Raw genomic sequence first — 20361 nt, 5'->3', positions numbered from 1 at the left:
AAAGAAAACGACCTTCCCATACATCTTGGAGGCCGCCACAATGGCCATGGGTCCTACCACCTTCGCCAACGCCTGCACGTATGCCTCCACGTGGGGCGAGGCGGGCACCAGGAGGCAACGGACACCGTGCTTCCTGGTCAGGGCGGGAAGAGGGCCCCGGTCGCTAGTGATGGTAGCGGAGGCAGTGGGTGGGCGAGAGGAGGAGGCGGCAGGCACGGGGGAGCCTGCCGCCGCCCGGGCATACGTCCTGGGGGCCGGGGGAGGGACGATCGCAGAGCTGGTGGAGGGAACAGCTGGGAGGGGTGCCACGATCGATGACGAGGCCACAGTGGTGGGGGCGGCCTCTGCCATGGAGGGCCCAGCGGCATTAGCGGGGCCCTTCCCTTTTGGCCCGCCCCGACTTTTCCGTCTAACTGGGGGGGGGTTCCTAGAATCTAATGGGGCAAGAACCAAAGCAGCAGTAGTAATTGCCCCGGTGCCTCCCACTGCCGATGCCCCAGCGGGGGCGGTGGCAGGGGTTCTAACAATGGAGGCGGTGGGGAGATCTTGAGGGGTGGGCAGGGGGGTAGACGGGGAAGGGACAACAAATTTCGTTGGAAGGGCCTTGCGTCCCTCCTTCTCTGCCATTGTAAGCAGGGAGAGACAGGGAGACACTGGAAGGAGGGGGGGGGGGGGGCAAAAATCGGGGTCCGGTAGTAGGGGTAGGCTATGGAATAAACAATCCGGGGGGGAGGGGTGGAGGGAGGACGACCCACCACAATTGTCCAAAGAGTCTCGTTTGGTTGGTTGTTATGCCCGGTCCGAAAGGCAAAGTCCAAAGCAAACAGCTGGATCCGAAGGCAGATGGCAGATTGCCAGCAGGGACGAAGCAGCGGGGGCCGTGACAGTTGTAGTAGTGGTGGGGGGGTTGGGGGCACCGATGGATCTGGGGGTAGCTCCCTGCTACACCCCTGTGCCGCCACCGACGCAGCTGAAACGCAGTCAACTCCCCCCTCCGAGGGTATAATTCAAAAGAAATCCCTCAGTCTTACGGCCTCTCTCCACGATGATTCATAGCTGCCTGGGCGAGTTCTCCGGCCTCTGGCGTCTGCTGCAGCTGTTGGCTCTGTCCCAAGGCTCTCGGCAGCTAGGAATGTTGTAATGATAAGGAAAAAGTCAGGCAAAAAACAAAACGGCTGGGTCTGGGGGCGTCCACTCCCCTCTCCGGACAGCGGGTCGGCAGTCCTCCCCCCCTCCTCCGGGGGTTTCAATTAAGCAAAAAGCAAAGTCCAGAAGCAGGCCGTGGGGGGGGTGCTGGTGACCGGCCAGCCCACTGACGCAGCTCAGAAAAACGGGAAAAAACAAAACCAAAAAAACAAAGCGTCCGGCCCAATCGCGGGGGGGGGAACTAAGCGAAAGGAAAAGTGTGAAAAATCCGGGCCGGGGGGCTTTAGGAAGGAAAGGAAAGCAGATAGCTCAGGAGCGAGCGAAGAAACGATTCCGTCTCCCGTAACAGGGAAGGTTCCAGAACTATCAGGAACCTTCTGGAGGCAATTAAGACAGACTGATTAGAACACCTGCAGCCAATCAAGAAGCTGCTAGAATCAATTAAGGCAGGCTAATCAGGGCACCTGGGTTTTAAAAAGGAGCTCACTTCAGTTTATGGTGTGTGTGAGGAGCTGGGAGCAAGAGGAGCTGAGAGTGAGAACGCGGACTGTTGGAGGACTGAGGTGTACGAGCATTATCAGACACCAGGAGGAAGGTCCTATGCTGAGGATAAAGAAGGTGTTGGGAGGAGGCCATGGGGAAGTAGCCCAGGGAGTTGTAGCTGTCGCACAGCTGTTCCAGGAGGCACTCTAGACAGCTGCATTCCACAGGGCCCTGGGCTGGAACCCAGAGTAGAGGGCGGGCCTGGGTTCCCCGCAAACCTCCCAACTCCTGGTCAGACACAGGAGAAGTCGACCTGGACTGTGAATTCAGAAAAACGGCCAAGCTGAGGGCTGCCGTGAAGCTCCAAGGTGAGCAAATCTGCCAATAAGCGCAAGACCCACCAAGGTAGAGCAGGAACTTTGTCACACCATGTAATTATAAAATAAATCAATTGGAATATAAATATTGTACTTACACTTCAGTGTATAGTCTATAGTGCAGTATAAACAAGTCATTGTATGAAATTTGTTTGTACTGACTTCGCTAGTGCTTTTTATGTAGACTATTATAAAACTAGGCAAATATCTAGATGAGTTGATGTACCCCCTGGAAGACCTCTACATGTACCCCTGGTTGAGAACCACTGGTCTATTGTGTTTTATAGTTTAGAATTACAGGGATTTTCCCCAAAAAGGAGTGATTATCCTCTTTGGCTAGAAAAAACAGAACTTCAGTGGGCCAGCAGTCACAGAAGATCATTTTTGGCTAGACAGAATTCTGTTTTTACTGCATTGTGATCACTACTCTCCCATGCTATACAAGATCACAGATCATATCTACCGCAATAAATCAAGAATTATGGTTTTAGAATTTCTTTCCTATGGGGTATATTGTAATAAAAACATGTTTGCAGCTTAGATTAAACAACTGTTTATTACTCCTTTGAGCATTTTTCAAAATTTATTATAAACTGAATGAAAATTGTTTCCCTCTCTACTTAAGGGGCTTAATTCAACAGAAAGTGCATCTAGATGGCAGACAGATTTTTTTCCTAAAATGACCCCTAAATCAGCTTTTCTAAGTAGAATAATATAAAACAGAAAGATCAAGATGATATAGGCCCATTTGTAAAGTTCAGTAATAAACCTGTTTCTCTTTTACCAATCTAAATACATTTAACAAAATACAAGTATTGATTCAAACATTTTTTTTTATAATAATGTCGTTTCAACGCAGTACAACCTTTTTAAATCCTTCCAGCTGTTAAAAAGCCAAACAATGTTATTTTCTTCCTTTTCCTGACAAGCTCTGACTGGCCTCTACAGGATCTGCTAGTTTGCATGAAAGCAAATTCACTCTCAATCCGGTTCTCAAACTGGGTGACAAAACCAACTGTAAAAATAAAGAATTGTATTTTTTCTGCAAAACATTTCAAAACTTCTTGTTTTCAAAGTTATATACAATATCTCACGTCTAAATGAAGCATCTTGCTTATATGCCTATGAATATCAAAGATAAATGCTTCCATTTTATGGGAACCAGAGACTGCGTGGGCTAAGGAGGGGTATATGTTATAAAGAGTTGCGTTTAAGGAATGTTAAAGAAAAGTTTGAAGCCAGATTACAGTAGCTCTATAAGAGGCAATTTTATAAAAAAGGGAGTACCGTACAGTTCACAGTAAAGCATATGATTTAAAAAAATCAGGAATGTTGCATCAAAGCAGCAAATGTTTTAACAATTCACTTCTCCGGCCGCGTGGGTCTGTATTACTGTTGCCATTCCCAAGATAGCTAGAGACTCTAGATGCTATCATATTCCCTTCCCCAAAGGCAAAGCCATATTGTTGTTGTTTTAAAAAAAGTTTTAATTTACATAATTAAATATGAAAGGTAATATTTACGCAATCCTAGACACTGTACGATATAATCAAACATGTAACTTGGTCAAACATACACATGCTTGAGCTTATGCACATGAGTAGTCCTAATTAAGTCAATGGTACTAAAATGTTTACAGTTAAGCACTTGCATAACTCTTTACAAGACCAGGGCCCTAGTCAGTAACGGCCAGATCCTGCAGGCCTCACTCAGATTTTGCCTGAGTAAGGCCTACAGAAATAGCCATCCTGCTGTCAAAACCCAATAGTGAGGACATTTATTTTCTTGTAATAATTAAAACAATTATGTGCATATAAATTCATACACCGTTTAACGGTCAACAAGTACACTAGGTGACTGTCTTATAACTGTTTTTCATCATTTTATTTTAATTTTAAAAAAATCCTCTCTCTAACTGACCCTAACAATTGGTTTACTTGTTTAGTGAAAACACAACATACTTACTTTAAAATAAATTTTGCTTCGTTCCAGAAGAAGGTGCCATTTTAATGCTGTCTTCTGCTCTTCTGTCAGAGCGAGGAACTCATGGACCTATTGAAATGATCAAACACACTTATTTCTGAAACACATAAAAATATACATGTGAGTGAAAATCACTTTCAGAAGATATTAGAATGACCACAAACCTAATGCCCTCAAAGGAAAATGTAAAACTCATTTCTTCAGTCTAATGTTCCAACAATCATACCTCACCAAAAAAAATGAGCAAACAGAAACGCTTCCCACCGACTGGCGGATGGAAAGAGAGATAAGCTGTTCATTTTAATAAACTTGTAAAGCTATCAAATATCACAGAGATGCATGTTTTATAAATACGCAGATATATTGACTAGAATAAACTGCTTAGTGTTCAGGGAGGCAGATTAATGGAAATATCAATTATGTCTCCAGGAAAGTAATTTTTAAAATGAAAAAATAGGGATTTTCTGTTGAATCTCTTTTAATCAAAGTAAGGTTTTAAGAGAATGGGCACCATTATGAATTCTTAAATAAATTTAAACAGGATTCCTTCTTTCTAGGCACTTGTTAGTTCCTAGTCTTTGACAGGTGCAGTAGCTATACGGTAGAATCTCAGAGTTATGAACCAGAGTTAAAACTGACCATTCAACCACACACATTATTTGGAATCAGAAGTACACAATCAGGCAGCAACAGAGATTTACAAAAAAAAAAAAACTAATACAGTACAGCACTGTGTTAAATGTAAACTATTAAAAAATAAAGGGAAAGCAGCATTTTTCTTCTGCATAGTAAAGTTTCAAAGCTGTTTAAGTCAATTTCAGTTATAAATGTTTGAAAGAACCATCCTAACGTTTTGTTCAGTTACAAACCTTTCCTGAGGTGTTCGTAACTCCGAGGTTCTACTGTGTAAGGAGTACAAACATAATATGGCAATAGTAGTAATTTTTGGCTTGCTTCACACAGCTGGAACTTCACACTATTAGATCAGATCAAGGAGGGGAAACTGATTTCTGTTATTTACCGTGCAGCTTAATGTTTCCTCAGCTACGACATCTGAGAGGTAACATGAACGTAGAGTGCCTGTGTGATCTGTAAGATCAACCAGTAAATCAAAACTGGTAAAAACAGACTTAGCATCTGAAGAGTTGTCGCTGCAGAAAGTGCATGTGTTTGACATTTCATTGACCACATAGTGGCACCCTGAACTGCAAGGAACAGGAAAAGACAAAGTATCAACTACAACAGGTATACAGTTATTTATTGTCAATCTGAAATTGTTCCCCAGACCACCTGACCTTCCTCCAAGCCCACCCCTCCAATGGACTCTTCCTTCCAGCCAGAGTCCTTCATCTTTTACACTCATATAGAGACAAACTGGCCCTTACTCTCCTCTCTCCCCCCACAGGCCAGAGAGGGCAGGCCCTATCTCTAATAATCTCTGACAAACTACTACCTCTGAAACCCTCCATTCTAACGAGACCAGATCCCGCCCCCCCCCCCCCCCCCCCCCCCCCCAGAGCAGTTTCATTTTACTTTCCTGGAACTAGGCTAAACATTGTTTGATCTCAGTTGTGTTGGGGTAAAGGAGAGGAGGGCAAAGGTTTTTTTATATAAATTTAAAATATAAACAGTTGCTTACCACCTGTTTCGTATAATTTTAGATGAATCTGTATCAATGTTCAATGTAGAAATATAAGCGTAAATAATGCCATAGACTGGTTCAGGCTTTCCCTCATTCTGCAAAGCTTTTACCTTTAACTGCTCCACAGTATAAATGTCAACTATAGTCTGCACTAAAGTTGAAAGGAAAATGTTAAATATGTCCAAGAAACCACCACTAAATAATAATAAAAAAAAAGGATTAAGTTCAAAAAGGAATATTGGGCCTGATCTAAAGCACATTTGAAATCAACAGAGACTCCCATTGACCTTAAGGTTTTGGATCAAGCTCATAATTAACATTAAAAAAAGTGAGACATTCAATAAAGAAAATACCTAAGTAGTAAGAGCTCCAACCCAGAGATGATAAGTTTTACTCTAAAACATTTTCAAATAAAAATTTGTCCTGTTTTAATTGATTGTGAGCTTCCTTTTCTAAATAAATTAATAAATAGGTATTTTATATGCAATAGTTTGCCCTTTCTTTTTCTGATTTATTCAGATTTATTCCGTTTAGGTCTCTTGCCCCAAGGCCAGTGCATTTCCAAGAATAGTACCGTCAAACTGTTTGCAAGTAGGCATAGCCAACCACATTTGAGGTACACAACATTGTCAGACAATTTGTAAAACAGCTCAGTAACGGTCAGGTCCTGAAAGTCTTAAACAGGCGAAATTTTCCATTGAAGTCAGTGAGTTTTACCGCTATAAAAAAGCTTCAGGAACAGGCCCAAAAAGCAAATGACAGTACTACACAACCGAGTTACATTAAATCAAAGGAATATCTGGAGGAATGCTTACAATTTATGGATTCTTTTAACTGAGCCTCAGTTATATCATCCAAAGCTCCCGTTGCTGCACTCTCTTTTATGAAGTTGAAAAGAATATTCGCTTCTGGTGTGTCTTGAAAATATAAAATAAAAATTAGCTATGAATAAATGTCCCCTGCAAAAAATGACAAGCAAAATGTCTGAATTTTGAAATTATTGCTATTTTTATTCTGGTAGCAGCAAAGCCACATCAGTCTGCAGTGAGCAGAGCAATGCTTTTCTCTTTCATTCTCCAACCATTAATACATATATGGGATGCACAAAGGAAGCGTAGATGGAGGTGCAGCAGAGAAACCAGAAATTATTGTTCACTCGGCACCGGATTGCCCCTTCCTGCAAGAGGGGAAAAATACTCTTAAAAATATGAGCAAAATGCTGCAGTACCAATGCCATATTATCTCACTAACACAAGGACAAAGGCCTAGGAGGAGTGGGAGGGCCACTTAGGCCAGGGAGTCAAAGTAAAACAGGCCCAACCCTTCCACACAGATCTGCCCAACAGAGATTCCCCTGTGCACCATCCAGGCACCCCACTTTTCCCTGGCATCAGGAGCAGCTCCAAAGTTGTACTGCCATTCTCTCTCCTGCCATAGCTACACCTCTGTATGGAGTTCCTGTCACAGTGAAGGAACTAAGCATCTATATATGTGCCAAATGTCCAGAGACTGTGGGGCACATTCAAAAGGAAGTAAACTGTGTTTAGCAGCTCTTGTCTGACTTTGTCCTCTCTCCACTCCCCAAAATCTAGAGTCCCCAACATATGATGTTCACACAAGGGTCTTCCATGGACTCGAGTGAACTAACTGGGAGCCCTGCTGCTGATCTGACGTTCTCCTGCACAGACACTGACTCAGCTCAGATCTTCACACGTTCACTCCTTCCACCCCACCCACACAATGGAATGAGAACATCTGGCCCTCAGAAACGATGCAACTGTTAATTTTACAAAACAAGCGCAATGTTATTTACAGGAGATACAAAGCCTTAGAGAATGCTTCCAACTGGTGAAGATGACTCACTGTGTGGGCAGCTAGTGTTAGATCTGGCCATTCTTTTCTTAGTTAAAATTAAATTTTCATATGTCTCTGCAAACAGACAAATTATGAATAAGCTGGGCCAAATTCTGCACTCATATGCTCACATTCATTGCTCACTGAAATCAGAGATGCATGTGAGAATCTGAGGGCTGAATTTGACCCATGAACTCTACCTATTATCCTAAAAGTTATTTTTACTGGGTTTGCATTTCGTACCCAATAGAGGAAGAAAAAAAATATTCATGTCACAATGCTTAATAGGAGACTCAGCTAAGTTTTAACTACTGATTGGACAGTTGTGCTAAATACTACAATACTAGGTGTTCTAGAAAAACCATCAATAGATGAGAGAGGCAGAAATTAGTGATTGTATGTGGTGACATTTTTCTTTAGCTAAACCTTCAAAATTTGTTTTAAATTCTCATGCAAGCTAAATTTGAACCAAAAAGTTAACACTTTCTCTTGAAGTATTTATCTACAATATGTGGGCTTTAAAAATCTCTTACCTGGATTAGTTGTAAAAATGGTTTTTGATATAACAGTTGCAGTCATGCAGTTCCTAAATTTGTCAAAATTTATTCTCAGCTCTGATGCAAATATTACTGGGCACAAAAACATAATTCTTTGTTATTTTAAATAAGTATCACACTAAAGATAAAAAACAGCAGCAGAAATCTTTCACAAAAACATAGAAAAGGGATACCTGTTTCTCGTGGCATCCAACTCTGCGCAAGCTGGATAGATTCATTATCCCAACTAAATAAAAAAAACCTCTGTTTATTTAATAGCAAAAGCATTGGGAACATGGGTGACAAAACATGAAAAATAGTAGGTGTAAGCCTTTATACCATTAAGGAGCATTTATTCCCCTCATCCTTCCCCAAAATATTAAACAAAGATCTAATTATAGGTTAAAATGGTCAGAATGACCCCAATCCAGCCTTTAATTGTGCATGAACACTTCTGTGTGCATACCATTATTTGTATATGCAAACTACTGGGTTTATACAACCTGTATTTGTATGCTATGTGCACAAGCAAAAATGCTTTTGGGTGTACAAATTATATCACCTGTACACCCAAATGGTTATGCAAACACAACTACGGGCACATTTTGAAAATGTAGCCCACCAAATAACTACAAAACTTTCCTATGTTATCTCTGTTTGTTTTCATTTTAATCCCATTTTACCCTAACTCTACTTCCCATTATTAACTCTGCTTTAGTCTTTTATCATCTTTTATATTCCCTTTTTAACTGTTTGGTTTGTGGAGGGAATGCACTGCACTTACAGCTATTTTTAAATGGCAAGTGCTGCATAAATGCATATCTAATAGTATATTTACTTGATATTTGCTAGGAGATTTAATTATAAAACAGTTTACCTGTGAATGTGATGATAGGCACATATAAGTACATTCATGCAAAGGTAGACCTATGTTTGGGGGCAAACAGTACATCTCTTTGCATAAATAAAATGTCTATTGGTCTGATTGGCAACAGTTTCTTTATTATTCCATATCACTGATGACCTTTCATAATTTATTTGTAGCTCAGTTTAACTCTGACACTCTTGAGCTGTAAGTTTGTCAGAAACTCCTAGAAATAGATAACCTACCCAAGGTCACGATCAGATATCCTTTATATGTAATACTGTTTAATGGATACTGCTGCCATGTAATAAATACTGCTGCCTCATCAGAGTGGCCACCCAATTAATAATGTATTTCAATTAACTAACTACAAGATTATGGCAGTATTTGCTACATTCAATTTATTCTCTCTGTATCTACCCGGGCTTTAATTTGTGTATTTGAATAATGATTTAGTACATAATTTACCAAATCATTGCAAAGGACAACTCTGTTTCATCATACAGCTTTACTTCACACCTCTGACCTTTCCTTTTGTCTGAAGTGGTAAAGTACTTTGGCTCCCCAACCTTGAAAAGAAAAATATTACTATTCACCTAAAATATATAGAAGAATTAAAAAGAATCAAGCTAGAAAGGAAGAGTCAAAATGATTAAAATATATAAAAAATGACAACAGGCAAGAATACAGAATGAGTTTGCATCCCTGACTGTCTTAGCTAATAGCCACTGATGGCCTACCCTCCATGAACTTATCTAATTCTTTTTTGAACCCACTTATAGTTTGGCCTTCACAACATCCCCTGGCAACAAGTTTCACAGGTTGACTGTGTGTTCTGTGAAGAAGCAGAGTTTGACAGTGTTGTCTTTAACCCCCAGAGAAAACCCCCAGTTTTATTTCATAAAAACTGAATGAGTTATATATGTGAAGGTATCCATGGACACTCTGGTTTACTTTGAAAAAAATGTTGATTTCCAGATATGCATATCTTCATGCATGTGCTGAGATGATCCCAAAACAGTGTGTGATTTGGGAGGTTTCCATTCTCATAAATCTCCACTGAAATCACCTATACAAAACCTACTTACTGAAAGTACCAGGATTTGGCCTAGCATATACACTTGAATGTATTTCAGAAAAGCAGGATTGGTGTTCATAGACAGACCATCAGTACAGTAGTTGCAATAAATTTCTGAACATATCTGGGGCTCTTTTGTGATCTCAAATATGCAGGTGTACCTTGTGTTCTCAAACCTCTTGATATTATATTTGCAACGTAGATCTTTTAAGCGACAGTATGTGCTGGTGTGTGCCTGCAATTCGAGCTTTACACAACCCAAAGAAGTCCTAGCATCCCAAAACTTAAATATTACATTTATTAACTAATTTTACAATCTAATTTTTACTTTGTAAAAGTGGACTTGTATGTATGATATGAACACTGAAATAAGTTATCCCCTTGTATTTTTGTATCAGATAAAGCAACATATTATATACATCAATCCTTATGTTTCATTTTCTTATGAATATTAAAAAATAATGTCACTTGTTACCCTTACTTTGTATTAACTCAATCCATATGATTGCAGACCAAGACAAAAGAAAATAATTGCTTCAGGCAACCATGACCCTGTAAATCTAAATCTACACTGACATCAATCAGGGCTTCAGCAGAGAAAAAAAAAAAAACCCTCTTCATTTTATTGTAGCACTTCTAACTTACCGACTTCACTGCGGCAAGCACATTAATGATTCTTCCATCAAGGCTTTGCCCATTTGCAACAATGTCACCCAGAGAATAGTAATCGTGAGGATCCTTTACAGGTAGATGCAACAGGGAAAGCAGCTTGGTGTCCACTTCATAGCAGCAACAAATTTTGACCACTGAATGAGTCTCACTGAGCAATAATTTGTAGCAGCTAAATTGAATACAAAAAAAAAGTGTTTCACACATCACCAGTACACTATCCTGTGAAAAGTTACATCAGTTCATAGCGAACTATGTCAGCTGATTTTTTTTTAATAGGATTATTACTGAGGATGATAAAAGGTTAGGAAATGCAAATTGTTACATCTTGATAACAACTTGTCAGTTCTTCATCCTCAGCAAAAACGACATAATTATGTTACACTTCATAGATATTTACTACCAAGAAGTCAACATGCATTATTAACAGTGTAAAACATAAATCCAGCACTCTTTCAGCACTTCACAAGTAGTTTTTATTTTGTGATATATACTCCATGTAATGAAACATTTAAAAAGTGCTTTACAAAGTGTTAAATTACATACTGTTAGGGTAGCAGCTCAGTGACAATGTCTATAGTACTTAGATTGTAAACTTTTTGGGACAAATACCAGTAATGCAACAACATTAGCCAGGATAAAGGAGTTCCCTCTCCACAGATTCAAATGCCTGAAGAATATATGAGAAAAGGAAAAGGTCCTTGCTTTTCCTTCTCAAACAAACAACCCTCAATCGATATCCCATGCTGGAATTTGGGTAGATAAGGTTTGATTCAGTTGTTCAACATCTGTGACAAACTCAGCTCTGAGTTAGGACTTACAGGGCTAGTTAATCTCATTGTGCCATCTCAAAATTTCAGATACCTTTCACAAAGTTAACTGAAACCAAAATAATGGTGACACCATGTAAACTATTTTTAAAAAATAATGCTATATTGTACTAAACTGTCTTCCAGCTAAAGACATGCAAATGGATTCTGACAGGATTAAACATCTTTCCATAAAATTATTCAGTGTTTAATTAAACACAATGAGGCACAGTCATCCTTGGAATAAATTCAATTAACTTCAACATACTTTACTGCAGGCATAACGTAAGTCAGGCTTAGCTACTGAGGATCTTTACTATATTACTACAAAAGCCAAAGGTCCACATCATGACTAAATATATTTTTCTTGTAAGTCTGTTTGGCAAAACATATAACTATATATTGTTCGGGACACACAAGTGAATGAGGACAGACACATGGATACATTTTAAACAGCAGGCCACAACTTTATTAAAATGTAACATCACTATCTGCCCCGTTTCCCCATAACAGGCATTTGAAGTGGGTCCAGTGTGGGTTTTATAGGGCAATTACCATAAAGCTCACAACTCTCAGGGTATACTTTTCACTGCCTACCCCAAGGATTCAACTTGCTCTTCTGAATCCTCTCACCTTTCCCCCTGCAAAGAGGATAGAGGGTCCCAAAGAGGGACCCCATTCTGCAGGGACTTCAGGTCTCCCTTTTTTCCCCACAGACCTAGGATCCACCAGCGAAATCCTACATCTCTGATATTCTGGTTGCTGGCCATTTGGCCTTTTATCCACACTGGATACTGGCCATAAATTGTGATGACGAACATTCATAAAGTTCCTCACATGAAATTCCTAAATTCTACACCTATTTAACATAATTGTGTCTCCTGGACAATATGAGGAAGGAAGGGACCAAAAGAAAAAAAAAACAAAACAAAAAAAAAAACCAGGCCACAGCCAATGTGTCCCTGATGGAAAAAATTCCTTCCTGATCACTTAAACAGGTGATCGGTTAGACCCAGAGCAACCTAAAAACATAGTTCCTATACAACATAACAACAGGGAGAGGGGGTGGGTTCAGCTAAAAATAGACAAGAGGCTTGTAAAGCGCCTAGGCCATGGTTTAAGTAAATGACTGGGGGAAGCAATAGCCAATCTCTCTAGATGGCCGACGGGCAGCAGAGCACTCACTACCCCAGTACACACCCACTTTTGACAAAGCTGTCCAGCTCCTTACAGGTCCAGTCAAGTATCCCAGCCATTAAATCGGTGGTGGTAGGGTATGGAGGAAAGCATGGATGCATGAAATTAATCTTGCAATTTTCCAAGGGAAATTGCCTTATAATAACTGTGTAGTCTGACAATTATAGACAATACTAATCATGATCATTCCACAAAAGAAGCTGGAAGTCTACTTTAAATTTACCTAGGAGTTGTGGGATTGAATTTTTCTTCCTTTTCTAGCTCCTTTGTTTGTACTAAAGGATTTTCAATTGTCACTGAAATGAAATATAACATTGAAAAGTAATATTAAATTATTTTAAAAGGAAGAGTACAGATGTATACAGATAAATGTATCTGGGCAATTGTTTATTTGTTCTAGGTTAGATTGCAAAAATTGACAGTTATTACAAATATTTTAAAAGTGCTTTAAGAGTGAAATTCTCACCTGTGCAGAGGGGTCACACAAGGACAATATACCATGTCTCACTTAAGCCCTCAAAATATAGCTTATGTGGAACTAAAGTGGTGCACAGTCCTTGTGCAGGCTTTTTTTCACCCTATAGGCCTGATCCAAAGACCACTGAAGACAATGGGACTCTTTCTACTGATTTCAAGAGACGTTGGCACAGGACAAATAAATCAGGAGCTGTAGGGATTTTTTTAGCGGATTGTGTGGGGGATTTTTTTGGTGGAGGGGAGGGGTTGTGTCTAATCATTTAAAAAATTATAACTGACATAAAGAAGTAAGTAAAAATGCTAAATTATCTTAACACACAATTCACTTTTAATGATTAATAATAATTGAGCACAATATTAAAATGTGGATCCATTAACTATGGATGGGTTCTGAGTGGCAATATTCAGCGTTTATATCTGTGCGAGGGGCGCTGTTGACAACTGTTGTAGCTTTGACTTTAAATTCTAAAAGTTTACTCCCTCTTCCTCTATACTTATGTAACTGAACAATTTGTTTCCAATTAAATTGTTCTCATAATCATCAGATGAAAATATAGTAAAACCGCAAATGCGTAACACTGATTTACAGGAAAAAATATTCAAACAGAAATATGTTAAGAGTGAACTCCAACTCACCACAGTCACCTACTCTAAAACTTTCTGAAAGTGACCTAACATACTCCTCTCTGCCCCAAGAATTTACATTTATAAAGTAAGCTGGTGAATCTCGAATGGTAAAACTGAAAGTGTATCTCTCGGATCCAATGTCTAAAAAGAGAAACAATGCTTTTAATGTCAAATATGCATCAAAACATGTCAATTTAATCTGATATTAGTATTATTATACTTGACCAGATTTTGCCATAACTTTAAATAAAAGTGTTAAATAAGTTAGTGTACAGAAATTTGGTAAATACCACTAGAGGTCAGTAGATTTTTTAATTATGAAATTTGGTGTTCATGAATGGGAGCTGTCTGGCACCAATAAATACTATGGTTCAAACAGATGCTGTGCAAGTCTCCCCACACTACTTTGGCAAAGCACCTGTCATCCAACTTTTAATGGAGTATTATATTCTGAAACATCACGTTTAGGAGTGTAATTCAGTAGATATGCACCAAAAATGTAACGTGTACATCAGAGAAAGATTTCAGATCAGTCAACTATAAAAAATATATAGCTGTGCAAAATGATAAAGCAACACTAAACAGAGAACATATTGAGCTAACTTCTGTTTGGTATAGCTCCACAGCAGTCAACAGATAAGAGAATTTGGCTTACAGCAACCTCCCCAGGAGTAAAACTGGCATGAAGAAGTGTAGCTATGAGGCAAAAAAACCTCATGGGTTGAGATCCTCACCTCTGCTCCAACCCCTTTACACTGCTCAAATGAGCTGGAGCACTGATTCCCCCAGGGCAGGCAATCAGGTGAACAGCCTTAAGGCTGCCTCTGGAGGACCTGTTTGCAAACCCTTGCAAAGACGACATGCCTGGGGACAGAAGGGACTCATTGCAGGACAGGGCCAAAGCTCTGCAGAGATTCCAGGCAGCAATGCAGCCCGTAGGGTAGTCTGGAGAAGCCACCGTAACTTAGTTATACCAGGAGCCTCTCCAGCACTTGGAACAGTCCAGTATCAGGAGGGAGCAAAGATGACAAAAAGCCACCTTCGCTCCCTCCTCCTGCCGGGCTGCAATTTCTTTGCTGAATACAGAATCCCATCCCTGAAGCTGTCTTTGGATCATGCTGCACTGTAACATTTGTTATTTGTAAGTTTTCAATAAAAACTGTATGGTGATCCACACACAGCAAGAACAATTCTGATTACAATTACATGGACACATATCTTGGTATGTATTGTGAACCACTGAGTTTAAAAGTTATGCAGATACTTTTATAGAGAGGATTCTTCTCCTTGGGAGTGCCAGCAGCAGGACTGAGCATTGAATGTCAGGGAGACTGAAGTATCCTCTCTCCCTGAAGGCATTTCCTAACAATATCTGTGCCATACCTGTTCTCTGGATAAACAGACAACCTCACTCTTCAGGGCTGTCAGTTTGGTACCTTTCAATTCCAATAAATTACATACAAAATACTGTTTTCATGCAATTTAAAAAGTATGCAATCTATGAATCTGTGCCATTGAGATCCAAACAGCCCTATTTGCTTCACTCTTCAAAATACATCCTTGACGCTTCTATTAAGACAAAGAATTAACATAAAAAACAGCAACATTTCTGGAATGTTCTCAATTAGAAAGGGGCCAAAATTGGCATCATCCCCCCCATGCCCTGAGGTGGGGTTAGGAACTATGGATCTCAAGCACGTCTGCTTTGGGGTTTTGGAAAACAAAACTGATGAGACTTTTGCCAAATTAATGCTGTTCCTTCTGTCTCCGAAAAAATAAGCTTGATCTTTTCTATTTTTTTAACACAAAGAAAACTAAATATTTTTTTGTTTTACTCATACAAGCCAAAGTTACACCACATGAGAAACTGAAATTAAAAAAAGAAGAACTCTACTTTTTCGGTCTGGAAAACCTTTGACATCTGTTTTCCCAATAACTACACCGATTATACTCTGAAAAACAAAAAACATTATAGAATACAAATATTAAACACAGGTGCATATGATAAATTAGATTTCATGGACCTGTTATGCTCTGATGATAATAAACATACAGTATTATTGACTGATAACCATTTTAATGTATTTATTCCACGGTGCCATATCAACTAATGGCTTAAGCAGAAACATTCAGGTTTTATAAGAAAAAAAGTAGAAACTAGTACAAAATGGTAAAAGAGACCAAAACGTTTGCCTGGGTAAAAAGCTGTGGGAAGAAAAAAGGTTACCTAAAAATGTCTATAATTTTGGCAGTCTTCCCCTCAGATAGGCAGGGATAGATGGACTATGTTGTGGGCATGGTACATGGCTCCCCAAAATGTACTGGGCCAAGATCTGCTTAAATTCACAATGGAGAGACACCCTGTGGCTTTCAGCCTCATTGTTATTTATATTACTGTAGCAGTCATTGACCAAGATCCCACTTGTGCTAGGTGCTGTACAAACACAAAAAATGGTCCCTGCCCTAAAGCATTTACAATCCAAGTATAAAAAAAAGACAACAGATAGATACAGGCAAATGGGGAGTACAAGGAAAGAATCCACATTGGTCAGCATGGTAAGCCGTGGTATCAGCACACAAGCAGCCTAACCATGGTCAAGTTTTTTGTGGGCATCACAGAAAAGGAGGATTTGGAAGCAGGATTATGAGGTAGCTTTGCAGATGGTTATGCAGAGTGCCTACCAAGGGAGAAAGACAGCATGGGAAAAAGCACAAAGGTGGTTGTTTGAAAAATTTAACAAGTGGGAAATGGAGCCTGGCATTGTGGGCTGACCGGAGCCAGGAGTCAGCATCTCAATAGTGGATGAGAGGTGGTAAATTGAAGAGGATAGGGTGTGAAGGGCCTAAAAAGTGAAGAACTTCAAGCTGCCTACCACTTCTGCAATCTTAGCATCACCAGTTTAGTTCCCACTAGTTGACACACTGCCACTAGATCTCTAGGACCATTCCAGTGGTCACAGAGCATGTATCATTTATATTTGCATTTTGAAATGGACAACATCTCTGCATAGCGCTTGCACTTACATTCAATGGATGTTCTGCAATTTTGTTGTTCCAACAACAAATGGAATATACAACCCAGTAAATTGGTATTTGCAAATGTAACAATTTAGTGGTCAATATAGGTTGAATTCTGCACTAATTTACAACCTCATGCTAGTCACCTATTTTTCTGGAAGTACACAGTGTAAGTCTGCTCAGAACCTAAGCCCATGTTTATAGTTTACTTTCAATCACTAGGTGGAGCACAGTAACTGTCCTATCCTATATAGTTATTTAAAGGATTTCATTAAAAGCATGTGTTTAATACAGTGTAAACTTCCTTGAGGTCTTCAGCGCATTCTTTCATAAAGCGTTTTCTATCAATCCACATAACATAGTTTAGTTTTTTTAAGCCAGGCTGGATGGCAATTAAATGAGCTTGCAACACATCCTGTATGTCATTGCTGGGTAATAGGGAGTTAGTTCTTGGAATCTGAACAAGTGATTTAATGTCTTCTTAAAAACTTTAACCTGCAGTATAATTTATTTCAGCCTTTCCTAACAAAATAAAATTACACTACAGTAAACTAAAAACTAATTTTAACTAATTAAAATACATACTCATTAGCTTAACATGTTAAACATGTATTGATAGATTTATTGTTTTTTAAATTATCCGCCCATCAAAAGCTAATTAGAGAGTCAGGTTTAATTTGTAGTAATCGGACGTTTCTCAGATGAAAACAATCTGCTGCGCTCAAAAATTACAATTTTGCTTTTAAAAGAGAATATGTTTTAACTGAGCTGGTGGATCAATTTATTTGTGAGTCATGACAAATGACAAAGACTTGAATGCATTTTGCTGGGACAGGAAGAATTTATGAAAAGTTGAAAAATGTCAGTACAAAATACTGACGTGTGTGTAAAAATATCTCATCTGGTTCAGTTCCTTTTGTGATTACCCAGCTTTCATTATTTAAAATAGACAAGAACACCGGACTAAATTGTCCTCTCCCATAGAAAAGCTGTGGCAACAGGAAAAGTACTTGGAAAATTCCATGTGTTTTCAACTCTGTTTCAATATAGCCCAGAATATTAAAATCTAAACTTGAAAAGCAAAGAATGAAAATTAAATATATGCATTGGGATTTCCTATTTTGATAATACAAAGTCAATGAGCTAAAATGCAAAGGACAGTTATGCTAGTGTATATTATAGGCCTAATCTTGCAAGCTTTACTCTCATGAATACAGTGTCTTGGTCCTCACTCAAAGCGTTAACAGTTAAATGATAGAAAATATAATATAGATATATACATTAATAAATCTAAACATGGATCACAGAACTAACAAGCAGTACTAAATTTCACTGCTTAGTGAAATTGCTTTTTGTTGCACCTCATTCCCCTTCCTTTTTCTGTATGGTATCTTAATGTATTCTGAGGCTGAGTCCTTATCTTCTTATAATCTATTAAGTGTCTAGACCATTTTTTGTTTTAAATAATTAAGAAATAATAATAATAAACAAACCCATTGGGTATATAATCTTGAAATCTTTACTCCCACTGATGTCAGTGAGAGTTTTGTCTGAATAAATAAGGACTTCAGAATTTGCCCAGTGGGACTACTTATTTGAGCAGACGTTGCAGGATCAGGCCCTGTGTCCATAACTTGTAGCCAGAGAATATCACACATCCCTGATGTGTTGTGACTACACAGAGTTGACTCTGTATGTGTAATCACTAATTCACCATTCATTTAAAACGATACAAAGAGGTCTCTGATACTTCCAGATAATGAATTGCCCAGTCAATATCTATAGCTGTAGTACTCACACTACCGACAAGAACAGCAGCAATTTTCATTTTCCTGGTGTGTACACAAAGAAGGTACGGTACTTTATATCTAATAATTACACTGACGCTCTGAGTTTCTAAATACATGTCAATTACATAATTTTGCAGTAATATAATATAGTCAGATACAATTTCATTTGAGAACAAAAGTGCGACGTTGCTAAGACTTACAGGGCGAGCCAGATTTGGATGCAGATCTGAAAGCGCAACAAAGTTCTGGGTTGAAATGGAGTAGGCCATTCTTTATCTGTAATTTGAGAAAACGAATTTAAATCTAAAAGTCAAAACAAAATCACTTTGAACTATTCATACTGAAATTGTTAATAGAAGTAATTTTCTTTAAGAAATTTATTTTGACATAAAGAAGTTTGGTAAACAGCACCTCTCTTCTGTAAAAGTTTTAAATGCATTTCAGGGCTTCTGAACTAACAGTTTTCTTACTGTCCATGTTTGTATACATAGTCATTAATTTCATTTTCCATCCACATTTCCCAGAGATATTTTGGGGTTTTAGTACTGAATGACTCTCTTAGGCCCTGACCTTGCAAATACCCACACTGCTTTTCCTACATAGGTAGTCCCATTGAACTTAATGAGATTGCTCACATACATAAAGTTACTCAGATGTGTAAAGTGTTTCTAGAGTTGTGGCCTTAATTTGAAGTTATTATTAAATACATATTATTTTAAAAAAATGAAGGCCCTATTTCCTTGGGCTTATTCTGCAGCAGCATGTTGTACTTCTGGCAGTATGAAAAAGGATTTCTAAGGGATGTTCAGTGCTAGAACACACTTTTTTCTCATCCTCAATTTTTTATTTATTTATTTACTAGCGTTTTGAAATTAACAACAATGTAATTATTTTCAAGATTCAAATTTTGATTGTAAAGGGCCTACTCCTGGGAAATACTGAGCACCCAAGACTCCCAGTGCTGGGAGTGTGCCAGTGTTGGGCTCTAAAGGCTTTGTTAGCCTGCCTGAATGCCTTTTGTAATTTCAGTGTTTCAATTCCAGGGCAGCTCCCTGAGGCATTTATTGATACTTTGCAAAGCGGTATCAGATTCCCTCTTTTTATATAAAGAGCCATCAAGATGTCTAATACATAATAAGACATATATGTACAAATAATAGAATAATTGTCAGCATTTTTCAGAAGTCAGACCTGTAAAGTCTGGAGACATCATCCTTCTTACAACTCACAACAATCGATACTTTGTGAGAGCTTTTAGTTGTTTTATCCTGCACCACCACCATTATATCTTTCGTAGTCATTGGAAATCTCTCTTACTTTCCTTTTTCCAGATATTATATATTTATATATTACTTTTCCTTTGACAGCTCATATGAGTTTTTAAAGACATTTTGTTTGATAGTTAAGGTGAGACTGACTGCAGTAGGAGTTTTACCTGGTCTTTTGTGGCAGGTCTTTGTCAACATCTAATTCACCTTACTTTCAGGATGTCAGACACTAAATTCACTGATTGTTTCTGTTCATTATAAAAGATTAGGTAAGCTTTCGAGAGCTCTTTGAAATGAGCAGTTAGTTTATTTCTCCAAAATGAAATAAAATTTCCCAAGGCAACTACTAAATATCATCATCATGACATCATATGAAAATTAACATGATAGGGATGCAAGTAGCACTATGAAGAGTAGCAGAGGGAGATAAATACAGTACTTCCTATATGGAAGCTCAGAACATCCGTACACATTTAAGGAATTTTAGGATTCTCAGATTATGGTTTAAGTAATTTTCGAGATCTTCATTTTCTCAATTGATT

The 20361-nt window shown here is 38.7% G+C and overlaps 1 protein-coding gene across 1 annotated transcript; it reads right to left on the bottom strand.

The window, feature by feature from the left end:
* Positions 1–2626: 2626 nt before the first annotated feature.
* MEIOB (meiosis specific with OB-fold) lies at positions 2627–18820 on the bottom strand. Its single transcript, XM_007058567.3, has 13 exons — positions 18752–18820; positions 15638–15695; positions 13753–13884; positions 12863–12935; positions 10610–10805; positions 9355–9455; positions 8216–8268; positions 8019–8114; positions 6447–6548; positions 5629–5782; positions 5011–5194; positions 3972–4058; positions 2627–3021 (listed from the first exon to the last, which is right to left on the bottom strand). The coding sequence occupies exons 1-13, from the start codon at positions 18818–18820 to the stop codon at positions 2911–2913; spliced, it is 1416 nt and encodes a 471-aa protein (XP_007058629.1). The 3' UTR covers positions 2627–2910.
* Positions 18821–20361: the final 1541 nt, after the last annotated feature.

Source organism: Chelonia mydas, chromosome 10 (assembly GCF_015237465.2).
Source record: "Chelonia mydas isolate rCheMyd1 chromosome 10, rCheMyd1.pri.v2, whole genome shotgun sequence".
In the NCBI taxonomy this organism is placed as follows: domain Eukaryota; kingdom Metazoa; phylum Chordata; order Testudines; family Cheloniidae; genus Chelonia; species Chelonia mydas.
The sequence above is the reverse complement of the archived record's forward strand: the minus strand, read 5'-3'. Positions and strand labels throughout refer to the sequence as shown.

What these genes read in the sequence shown, in the direction of transcription:
- MEIOB (XM_007058567.3), bottom strand. Translation starts at nt 18,820, where the DNA reads ATGGCCTACTCCATTTCAACCCAGAACTTTGTTGCGCTTTCAGATCTG. An exon ending in TTTTAGAGTAGGTGACTGTG is followed by an intron (nt 12,936 to 13,752) that starts GTGAGTTGGAGT and finishes ATTTCATTTCAG; the next exon opens with TGACAATTGAAAATCCTTTA. An exon ending in TTCAATCCCACAACTCCTAG is followed by an intron (nt 10,806 to 12,862) that starts GTAAATTTAAAG and finishes TATTCAATTTAG; the next exon opens with CTGCTACAAATTATTGCTCA.